This window comes from Neophocaena asiaeorientalis, unplaced genomic scaffold, assembly GCF_003031525.2.
Source record: "Neophocaena asiaeorientalis asiaeorientalis breed wild unplaced genomic scaffold, Neophocaena_asiaeorientalis_V1.1 scaffold51, whole genome shotgun sequence".
Lineage (NCBI taxonomy): Eukaryota > Metazoa > Chordata > Mammalia > Artiodactyla > Phocoenidae > Neophocaena > Neophocaena asiaeorientalis.
In genome coordinates, this window is record NW_020173335.1 from 2,513,584 (window position 1) to 2,525,898 (window position 12,315).

The 12,315-nt window shown below is 39.0% G+C and overlaps 1 protein-coding gene across 6 annotated transcripts in view; it reads right to left on the minus strand.

The window, feature by feature from the left end:
• Positions 1 to 6,311: 6,311 nt before the first annotated feature.
• The window catches only part of TMEM144 (transmembrane protein 144), a 42,525-nt gene continuing 36,521 nt past the window's right edge, over positions 6,312 to 12,315 (minus strand). For all 6 annotated transcript variants that reach the window (XM_024746187.1, XM_024746184.1, XM_024746183.1 and 3 more), the window contains one exon: positions 6,312 to 7,235. In XM_024746187.1, coding sequence (XP_024601955.1) covers positions 7,152 to 7,235 — 84 coding nt within the window. In that variant the 3' untranslated portion in view covers positions 6,312 to 7,151. The remainder of the gene's footprint in view (positions 7,236 to 12,315) is intronic.

Below are 12,315 nucleotides of genomic sequence, written 5' to 3' on the forward strand. Positions count from 1 at the left end.
TTCTTCTAGGTCCTGAATATTCTGAGAGAACACACCCTTCTGTTTGAACAACTCTAGGTGTGGGTTCATTCTGTGATGTGTTCAACTTCTAGGAAACCAAATGATAAAGTCCAAATAATAAAGCTGAAAAGGCGTGAAAACTTACAGACTGAAAAGCAGACGTCACACTGGGGATTCGACTGATACATATAAGACATAAGGCAGATAGTAGTTTTCTTTCCTAGTTTATATTTTTTAAATCCACTGATGGGGCTTTCCTGGTGGCACAGTGGTTGAGAGTCCGCCTGCCGATGCAGGGGACACGGGTTCGTGCCCCGGTCCGGGAAGATCCCACATGCCGCGGAGCGGCTGGGCCCGTGAGCCATGGCCGCTGAGTCTGCGCGTCCGGAGCCTGTGCTCTACAACGGGAGAGGCCACAGCAGTGAGAGGCCCGTGTACCGCAAAAAAAAAAAAATCCATTGATGGCAAATTATAGTCATTTCCGAAGAGAGGTGCAGGGCAGGGCAAGGCAGGGCAAGGCAGGGCAAGGCAGGGCAGGGGTGGGGACGGGGAAGAGTGAGGAAGCTCAAACTTAAAAAAAATAAAGTTTACATGTTTTAACATAAAGACTATCACAACTAAGCCTATACTGCCTTCTGGTGGTCAAATATGAACATGTATTTCTACAGATGAATTAAATGAATGGTTATTTAGCATACGTCAAAATAACTAAAGGTAGAACAACCAAGTGCCTCAGTTTGTATGAATATCCCATTTTCACTATCTCACCTGACTACATTTCCCCTAGTTATTAAGGTTGAATGGCTCTTTTTTGGAGAGGGCCCAATTCTACACTTTTCTAAACTGTAAGTAGTAAATTGTATTGGATACTACTACTTATATACTTGGGATTTAGGTATTTATATATGTTACAATTTATGCAGAAATAATAAGAAAGAATATCTCCTTCGATCTGTTACACTACTTAATCTTAAAAAATAGACAATGAATTATTTAATGCCTTAAATAATTTTACCATGCATATTTATCAGGCGTATTCAAATGAATATTTTAGGAACACAGACATGTACATTATTGTCACGGTATATCAGGCTATAGTCTCTTAAGCCAGCAATCATACCTAGTGCTCTTCGTGGTTACTCTGGTCAGATAATTTTTCTGATTGACAATTTTAAATTTCTCAAACTTGAACTTTACTACTTGCACAATAAAAACTATTTCTTTAAAAACAAAAATATGAAATCTAGGGGAATCAAATGACCTGCCCACAGTTTCACTGCTGGTAGTATGTAGGGGCCCTAACACCATCCAGTGATTTTCTCTATAGTCTTCAAAGTATGATATATTTCCTGTTACTAACAAAAATGTAACGTTCCCTCTGAACCTGCTTTTCATTACAATGTACTGTTCCTATTTGCTTTCAGTCGCATCTCAGATGCTAATCCCCTTGGGGCGAGTACTCGGGTGTGGGGCTTTAGACGTCCTGTGAGGTCTTAGTTCCCCGACCGGGGATTGCACTGGAAGCATGGAGTCTTTTTGGGGGGGTGGTGTATAGTTGCTTTACACTGCTGTGTCAGTTTCTGCCGTACAGCAAAGTGAATCAGTTATACGTATACATATATCCCCTCTTATTTAGATTTCCTTCCCGTTTAGGTCGCCACAGAGTACCGAGTACAGTTCCCTGTGCTCTACAATAGGTTCTCATTAGTTATCTATTTTATACATCGTAGTGCATATATGTCAATCCCAATCTCCCAATCCATCCCACCCTCCCATTCCCCCTTGCAGAGTCTTAACCAGTGGACTACCAGGGAAGTCCTCAAAAGAGTTGTTCTTGGGTGCCTTTCCCCAGCATGTCAGTGGGGTCATTAGTGGGTGTCCACTCTTCACTGGGGCTGTAAGACAGAAGAAGCTTCTCTGTAGATGTTTATACACTGAAAACCAGGGGAGAGCTGTCTGCAAGATCAGATAAGGGCAACTCCCCCTTGCTCTTTGCTGGTTTCCGTTCCTCATACAGCAGACATTGTTAGGAGCTGCTGTGAAGAAGGGTCAGTTCAGTCCACACACACCGACCTTCTCTTACCCATGGCCTATCATCCAGCAAATTTCACAGCTTGCCTCAATAAAAGTAAACCTCAAAGTTTCCTTCTCTTACTATATCATATTTTGAACCAAATAGAAACACTATTTCGAACACAGTCTTACCATGTTTTTCTCCATCAAAATTTATGGAATTTTATCACTTACTAAAACGTTTTACGCATTTAGAAAATTTATTGTGAATGAACTGACCACCAAGCTCATAATGCTGTGACCAGTCAAGTAAATGACAACTTACCCTCCTCCTTTGTATTTCAACAGCTCCGTGTCAGGTTTCAGCTGAAAGACGCATTACACACGTGGAGAGAATCTATTGAGTTTCCTCTTTCAGACTGTGCAGAAATTTCTTAAAAGGCTGAACCATGTTTTTTACACGCTTCCACATGTTTACTTCTATAGAGCTTAATCTGACTTCAAGATAAGTGAGTGAAATTCGAATTAATGTCAGATCAGGTATGATCCAGAGGAGAACCTCTTAAGAATTGCACGTTCTTTTGTGTGTTTATAATAAACATGTTTTTACTAGAGTCTCAGACACATCATGAAAATCTCCACATGACGGTATTACCAAACAGTGTATTCAAGTGTTTAAATTTGCTTCACTAGATCTTGTTGCAAAATCTCCATTTGGAAATTGGAATTTTTGTTTGTTTGTTTTCATGGGATCCTGTCAACATGAATTGTGTTAGAGATTTTATACTGGAGAAAGAATCAGTCTGCATAATCTGAAGTGAAAATAGGCTTGGCCACCAGGCAGAGATGATTTGATGTGTGGAAGTTACGTGGTTTGAGCCCAAAAAGGTAATATCATGCTCAGTCATTATTACTGTTATTTTTTGCCAAAAATTCCACGCAAACAGGATGGTTTCAAACCTTTCATTTTTTTCTCCTAAAAATCTTCATAAAATTAAGTGGATACCTATTCTTTTATATCTTCTCTCTTTCCTCTAGGAGTGGAAGACAATATTCTTTTTTATTTTGTAATAACCTAGTACTTTGAAATCTTTTAGATAGCAAGGTATGGAAAAAGAATCACCAAGAGTACTTGTAAAAAATGCAAATTCATACTTTCCAGCCCCAGAGATTATAATCCATTAGGTCATTGTAAGAAACCCAAGAACAGGCGTTTTTTCCAACATGTAGTAAATGGAGGTCATCTAGTTTAAGCAGTTTAATATCTTACAGCCCCTCAAAAGAGAACATTATAGAGTGGGGATGGACTCAAAGGGTAGCTAAGAATTCTTCTTAACCACACTATTAATTTAAAATGGTGACTTTCTGGAACATGACACATCACACACTTAAATATAACAATTCCAAATGTTAATCATTTCTGCTTTAGTTGTTATTTTGAATACACGCGTATGCTTTCTTCCACTAGGGAGAACGATTGAGAATGCATTATAATTGTTTCAGATCAGTAAACATTGTTTGAAAATGGCTAGAAGATGAAAGAAATCAGATATGAAGGGTACATTGTATGATCCCATTTATATGAAATTTTAGAATAGGCAAAAGTAATCTAGAATGACAGAAAACAGATCACCGGTTAGCTACAAAGAGGCAGAAGGGCACTTTTTGGGTTGTTGGAAATGTTCTGTATCTAGGGTGTAGTGGTGGTTACATGAGTATATATTTGCTGAAGCTCATAGCACTGTTCACTTAAAATGGGAGAATTTTATCGGATGCAAATCATACTCTTAAAGTTGATTAAAATAGACTACAAGGTATTTGTGAGTTTTTGTTGTTGTTTAATGAGGCCAAATTTCTGCAACAACTATATTAGGTAGCTCACGGAATCTCCCGCAGGACCATGGAATTGGGCTTGGAGGCTCCATGGTCAGAAAAACCCTTAGATCCTACCACAGGGAGGCTAGGAAAGCGAGTTTCTGGCTTCCATCTTTAGGAGGTGGGACTCCCACACTGGAAAATTTCCCAGTTTTGTCCTGATCTTTGTGTTTTTAGTTTGTGTGTTCGTGTGTGTGTATTCTTGCTTTGATATTTTAAACAATACCTAGTTTGAATTACTTTAACATTTAGACATATGCTTCTGAGATTTTCTGCCGTTGATTCTTTAACACATATTAAAGAACAGCATTGCCATAAAAATTAGAGTATTACAGGTGATGCTCAAGGTCACCTTGACCTAGTGTCACCATTTTATTCTCACTATTATGAGTTCGGTACATATGATTTTCTAATACGTTGCATACATATGAATTCACAGAAAATGTACATATTTCTTTGATTTTTAAAAATTTATTTAAATGGTATCATACCATGCACACATCTCTACAACTCACCTTTTTTTACTCAATGTGTTTTTCAGAAGCTCTCCCAATAGTGATACATACAAGGCTAGTAGGTAGCAACTCTATAAGTACAAATAAATCAGTATAACAGGACTAAAACGAGGTTTGGTAGCTCAGGGGAAAGTCTGTACTATTAATTCTTTAAAACTCATTAGGGATTTTTGGTAATCAGGCATTTTTCTTCTGATAGTAGAAAATTACCATAATCTGGAAGCCAGCTTCATTGGGGGCTATGCCCTCCTAAGGTACTGCCCTCTGAACACAGAGACAGAAAGCCAAGCCAAAATGAATGCATACACAAGAATCTGACCATACTAGACAAGGAAAAAGGAAACCCCCAAACTTTAAGAACCGTGGGCATTAACTTCCTAAGATAAGCGAAGGGAGTGGAGATTTGGAAATTGCCCATTTAGACTAACCTCTACATAAAAAGTTGTTTGTTTGGTAAGCATTTTGAAAAAGCTTGTTCTATCCCACACTACTGTCCTAACATTACAGGCACTATCTGGTAGCGGAAACTGTAGAGTGGTAATAAGATTTTTTTTTTTCATTTTTCCTCTGCAATTGCTTTACTTCACATTTAAAATTTTGCATACAAACTGGCAACCTCAGCTAAAGAATAATTCAATGCCATTAATATAAAATTTTTAAATATATTTAAACAAGAAAAATAGCTTCGTATCATGTCAGTTGATTCAAAGATATCAACATTTTGGGTTAAAATTAAAATGAATTTTTGGAAGATGTTACAATCAAATATTTATTTATATTCACACTTCAACAATTAAACAGGGACTCCAGGATCATTTTTAAATTGAGCTCATAGAGAGGCATAAGGAGTTGTTTGAGTGTGGATGGTGGTGAGAGGAGTAGCTCTTACAAAGTATTCTCCAATCTACAGACACAGGCTTTCTTTCTCAAACAAGACATATAACAATAGCTAAGAATTAGAGGGACTTCCCTGGTGGCACAGTGGTTAGGAATCCGCCTGCCAGTGCAGGGGACACGGGTTCAAGCCCTGGGCCCGGAAGATCCCACACGCCGCGGAGCAACTAAGCCCGTGTGCCACAGCTACTGAGCCCGCGTGCCTAGAGCCCGTGCTCTGCAACAAGAGAAGCCACCGCAATAAGAAGCCCGTGCACCACAATGAATAGTAGCCCCCGCTCGCCGCAACTAGAGAAAAGCCCGCGCAGCAGCGAAGACCCAGTGCTGCCACAAGTGAATTAAAAAAAAAGAATTATATATTTGCCAAGCACCAGACACTCATGAAAATACCTCACAGATTTTCACTAATTTGAACATCCCAGTAACCATGTGAGATGGATGTTACCCTTATCTCCAGTTTACAGATAGGGACTCTGATACAGGGGGTGCAGGACCTTTATCCAAAGTCACACAAGATGAAGCAGAGGCGGGATTTGAACCCATACAGATTAACTAGGGAGTCACACACCTTCTGCCTGTCCTAGCAGCAAAGTAAAGTGCTTCTAGGAGAGGGAGTGGGTGAAATTGACACAGCACTCTTCCAGGTTCTTTTTGTGTGTGTGGTACGCGGGCCTCTCACTGTTGTGGCCTCTCCCGTTGCGGAGCACAGGCTCCGGACGCGCGGGCTCAGCGGCCATGGCTCACGGGCCCAGCCGCTGCGCGGCACATGGGATCTTCCCGGACCGGGGCACGAACCCGCGTCCCCTGCATTGTCAGGCGAACTCTCAACCCCTGCGCCACCAGGGAAGCCCTCTTCCAGGTTTTTTAATTCGACTATTTTGACAGTTTGGGAACCACGGTGATAAACATTGTACTAGCAGTTCCATTTCTGTTTTCTTAAAGAACACTATCATTTTCTGTGATTTTCTTTGACCTAGTGGAAACCGCCAGTTAAAACAGGAAGAAAACCACTGGTTACAAGAGGGATTTTAGAAAAGTATATTTCAGACAAAAAAATTAAATTGTACATCTAAAGGAGTGTGTTGGTCCCTTAAAATTCTCACTCCGATAAGCTAGAATCTCACTTCACCAATTCTAGAATCTCCCCCCAATTTGGAGTAGTACATACATATGTGCATGTGTATTCATGTGTGTACTTGTTTATGTATGTATATGTGTTACACACATTCTCAACAGTGGAAGTTTTTGTTCTCTGAGGATGGATTTTATCTGGAGATAATCAAAAGGCACTTTGAGCTAAGTCAGGTGGGTGATGGAGAACTGGGCAACATTAATTTGAGGTTAAAATAAGTCTGGGCTAAAAATAATGAAATGGCCCTTTTCACATTCTGTTACCAACTCTGACATTTACTTTTTCTCGCAAAGGCCCCAGATATCTTTGGATTCTAATTCCACTATGTCTTCTTCCCACTCCTCCCCAGACATTTTTATGCCTTTCTTCACTAATGAGGTTCACATGTTGGAAATTTGGACATGTACCAAGTTCTTCGTACACGAAATCCACACTGTTTTCTAGATTATGCACCAGTAAATACATATTGTCGTTAAAGCAGCATCCTTAGATGTAATGCTTCATAAATAGTTCATTAGAAGAATTTCTCATTTTTATGCTCGACTGAAAGTGTTTTCCTTCATTCTCACATTTGTGGGGGGAAAAAAATCATCATTTACCCTAATCCGGGATGGATGGAGATCCATTTGCTGTATGAACATGAACCTTGTTCTCAGCCCAGTCTCTGTGTCCAGGAGAGACGTGTTCTCAAGCACTGCTGCCATCTGCTGGCCTTGTGGTTGTCAGAGTTTAGAAAAAGCTGTGCATAAGGCTCCAGCCAAGATGATGCAAAATGCAAGTATCATCAGCAGGTAGTTTTGTCGACCCTAAGTAATAAAAATGAATAACTGTCATTAAGAAAACCTGAACCAAATATGCAAAAAGCACAGACTCTCAACATTGCTGTGGACCTTAGTAACCATCTGGTCTACCTCCTGTATGTTTTTTGCTACCCTTCTGCCTGATCTTCCTGACTCTCTCTGGAAACCCCGCAGATCCTCCATCATTTAACCATTCAGTAAACACATGTGCGCTCCCACCATGCATCCACACTTGCTGGGGTTAAAATGGTGAACAAAAACGTGCCCCTATTCATTACTCACATAATATGGGAGACAGGAATGAATAAAATCATTACAGAAAGGCATGTTAAAAGACAGAGAGAGGCTAAAAAGCAAACGCCCAAGGCTGTTTGTGTGTTACCAAGGAACCTTAAGGCGGGAGGTTTGAGGTTGAGTTGAGCTTCTAAGTATCAATGAACTGAATAGGGAAGGAGGGCAGCTGGTAGAGATCCTGGGTGGAAGGAATGTGTGTGCAGAGCTCTGCTGCAAGAGAAACATGGTACTCGCCAGGGATTAAGAGAAGGTCCGAGAGGCTACAGCAGCGAGTTAGGTGGAGCTCGATGAGGTTGGAAGCTATGGGCCTGAGCACACAGGCATCTTAGAGGCCATGCTCTATTTTTGGTTTTATTTTTCCAAGCAGTGGGAAAACATCGGAGGAATGGGCAGAGCTGGGTGTGGCGAAAAGATGGGATTTGCATTTTGTAAAGCCCACGCTTTTGCAGATGGTGAACAGATTGGAGGGAGCCAGAAGGGATGCAAGGGGACCAGTGAGAAGGTGATTGCAGTCCTCCTGGGCGGAAACGATGCAGTGAAGACGGAGAGACAGAGACCAGTCTAAAGGGCAAGGGAAAAACAGAGATGGAGTTTACTCGCCCAGCTATGTTGTCTTAAAGATGGAAGCACGGAGGACCACTTCCCACCGCAGCCAGTCCCTCTGTACCTTAACAAAGAAATACCGTCCTGTGCGTCGTAGAAATATTGTATTTCTCATAAGTTCCATCTCTAGGGGTATGGATAGATCAATTCTAATCTCTCTTCCACAAGATAAACCCTCAAACATTGAAAAATAAATGTCTTTTATCCCTGAAGCATCTTTTTCCCTGGTCAATATTTTAGCTACTTTGACTATCTTTCAAATGGAATGGTTTCAAGCTCCCGCACGGTCCTGGATGTTTCCTTCTGAATGATTGCCAGGCTGTCTATATAGCTCTTTAAATATAGACCCAATACTCTGAGGCAAGTAATATAGGGTCTCAATTATACTGAGATCTCCTGGTAGTCAAATCATATGATACTATTACCAGCTTCTTTTTCAGATTAATGACAATATATAGTCAAAAATGTATATCCCCTTTTTTTTCATCTTGATAAACAGTTGGGTTAAAGTGGGTGATTTTGCGTCTGTTTGATGACCACAGTGGTCTTTGTAAGTTGGGTTGGGCTGGTTGAATTACCTGACTCACCGTCAGCACCAACCCTACCAGAAGTCATTCTAATTCAAGCTCTACAAGTGAAAGACAGCACAAATCCTTGCCAGGCACAGGGCAGCCTATTTACACACACACACACACACACACACACACACACACACACACACACACACTCCTGCATGAAGGCGTTAAGGGTCCCTGACATCTTTTTCTTAGTCTTAAAGATTGCAGCCTTTGCCTAGATGCCAGTATTGGTGCAGAGTGGGCGCTCAATAAATATTTGTTCAAAGAATCAATACACTCGGGCAATTTCCAAATGTGCTTTGTGAATTAGCCAATTGATGCAATCACTGAAATAAAAAACAATATATGGGGCCTCACTTATCAGCACTTTACCACCTAATTATGTGAACACTTCATGAGCGCTCTATTTTATTGTCTATGTAGACAGAAGAACAATGTCCTTAGGGGGTAAAATTTTTTCCCTTTTAAGGTTAAGAATCTGTCCAAACTGCCTAGTGTCCTAGATAAAAAGACTGATTATATTTGTTTTCCTTTGTCAAAGGTGAATGTTGACTCTTAGAAAAATCATGGTAACATTCCTTCCCGAAGCAAAGAAAAGTGTTTAACTTGGATTTCTGAGACAGCTACTAAAATGACAAATCATCTCATTCTTTATCTGGGCGTTGCTACGGACCTGTAAATTGCTGTGGTAACAATCCCCTGCATTGGGATTTCTGTGGACACACTGACTAAAATGTGTTGCTAAAAATATGATGTCTGTCTAGTTTACAATAGCTAAATATAAGATTCTAAAACAAACTTCCCAAGAAGAACAGATATCAGATATAAAAGAATGTCTCAAGGGCAAATCAGACAAACAGAGCACTGATGTCATTAAAATGAAATAAAATCGTTAAACTCTTTCACTCAAAAAGTGCTTGGATCTCCCATTAAGTCCTTATAGCTCCAGGTTGTAGACTTTTAAATACGTGTCTTTGAGGACTGCTTCAAGACATAGCTGATAGGACCTATGAGTCATAAAGGTAAACGTGTTGGTTTTGTTTTCCTCTATGGTTTTATCTTCTTTTTAAGAAAAATAATTTTAAAAATTCAGATAGGATTATGGTATCACTGTCTAGTTGATAACTCTTTGTTAAACTCGTCGGCATGGGAAATATTTAAAACTTTCCTTTAAAGTTGCTGTCAAGAGGCAACTCAGTATCTGCCTTGAACAAGTATCGCTGGACACACCTTAAGTTCTGTTTGTAGACAGATTTGTAAGGCTTTTTAAACTAGAGTTAAAAGGTTAGCAAAACTTGCTGTGCTTTCAGCTTTGCCCTCTCTCTATTTTTACTTACATACTTGGCCAAACTTTTGCACTCACTCTAAATCTGCAGATCAAACACACTGGGATTTTATCTGAATTACACTGAATGTAATTGGAGGTGCTGTCTAAACCATAGTGAGCTGTTCCATCAGGGATATATGAGTCTCCTATTTGTTCTGATAGTCTTTTATGTTTTGTAGTAAACTTCTGCAGTAAAGGAAAAGATTTTATAAATCTAGCACATTTCTTGTTAATTATTTTATTTTTATAATTTTTTGTAGGTATTAATAGCATTTATTTTCCTCTTTTTAATTGGTTCTTGATGACATATTGGAAAGCTATTGATTTAATATTTATCCTATATTTCAGTGCCTTAGTAAATGATCTTATTGGGTCTCAAGATTTTCAGCTGATACTCTTAAATTTTTAAAGAAGAGAATGTTATATGCAACTGACAATTTTCTCTCCTATATCTAGTCCTCTTATTTCTTAATTTTATCTTATCACACTGGCTAGGATCTCCAGAAAATACTGAATAATAGCAACGATGGAAAATCTATGACTTCCAACTTACAGAGAACTCTTATTTTTTTCAGTTCTATTGAGATAGAATTGACAGAGAACTCTTACGTTTCACCTTAGTTACATATTTGCTATTGTTTTTTGATAGACATCTTGTATCAACTAAAGCTTCCTCCTATTTGTAAGAGGTTTCTACTATTGTAAGAGGTTGTTTTCTTAATTAAAAACTGGTTTTTAATTTTAGTAAGTGCCTTTTGAATATATATTGTCACAGAGCTTCTTTCTGCTTATCTAATAGTATAATAAATTACATTAATTAATTTGCATATTATGAACCATCCTCGCATCCCTGAATTAAACCCTACTTGGTCATGTTTTATCATTTTTAAAAGTTCCTCCTCTATTTGGCCTGAGCTGTCTTTTTAAGAGGTGTCTTTAAAAAACATTTCTTTGAATGTGCTTAGTGTCTTTTTAGAGGACTCTGAAGAATTAACACAAGGCCCAATGGTTAGGGATTCTCTCTCTCAAGGGAGTTCTTGTATCTAGGGAAGAAGATTTAAAATTCAGTATCATTATTACTGTGGTAGTGACTAAAATAATTTTTAAATGCTTCATAATAAATCTATTCTTAGTTTGTGCTTATTTATATCTATAGTTGTAAATAAGCTATGGTTACTTACTTGTTCTTTTCTAAGGCTTCAGAGTGTTATGCTGGATAACACCCAATTCTATAGAAATCATTATCCTTCACGAGGCAGGTGAAATATTTGCAAAGAGATTTACAGCATGCCTTAGGCATAGAATTACTTTCTGTGGAAAGCAACCCTAACTAAAATAAGTAAGAAACATATGCACAAAAGTAACTTATGGGTCTATAAATGTTTTAAATTGTCTTGTAAATTTAAAAACACAAAAATTAAGATCGTGATCCAAATACCTTCTAAACAAACTTATTCTTCAATCTGAAAATCTTACTTGTATTAACATCTTATGGCTTTCTAAGTCAAAACATTTCATTTGGAATGAATGAAATGATGTTTTAAATGTAAAGCTGAATAATCATTTTAAGAATTATCCAGTGACATGTTCACTTTATGGCTCCCAGAGATTAGCAACATCAGATCTTCTTAGAAATAGGAATTATTTGCTGCTTATTAAGACAAAAAGTATTATATCTATGATGCCTTGACAGTGTCTCTAGTTTATATATTTTTTTAGTAAAAACTATTACAAAATACTATTCACATAGATTGCTCAACTGAAGACTTTTTCCACAAATAAAGGTAAAGGGGAAAAATCCTAAAACAATTTTTAATGAGAATACACACACACATCCTACAACTATTTGATAAATGCAATTTTAAGTCCACACCATTGGGGGCTTCCCTGTTGGTGCAATGGTTAGGAATCCACCTGCCAGTGCAGGGGACATGGGTTCAAGCCCTGGTCCGGGAAGATCCCACACGCCATGGAGCAACTAAGCCCATGCACCACAACTACTGAGCCCCCGTTCCACAACTACTGAAGCCTGTGCACCTAGAGCCTGTGCTCCACAACAAAAGAAGCCACCACAATGAGAAGCCCACGCACCACAACGAAGAGTAGACCCCGCTTGCCACAACTAAAGAAAGCCCGTGCACAGCAGCAAAGACCCAGCACAGCCAAATAAATTAAAAAAAAAAAAAAGTCAGCACCATTTACACTCAAGAGGGAAGAGGTAGTTGTCACCTGTTACCACACTGTTTTCCTGTAAAGCTTGTGGTTGGATATGGAAGACCTTGGG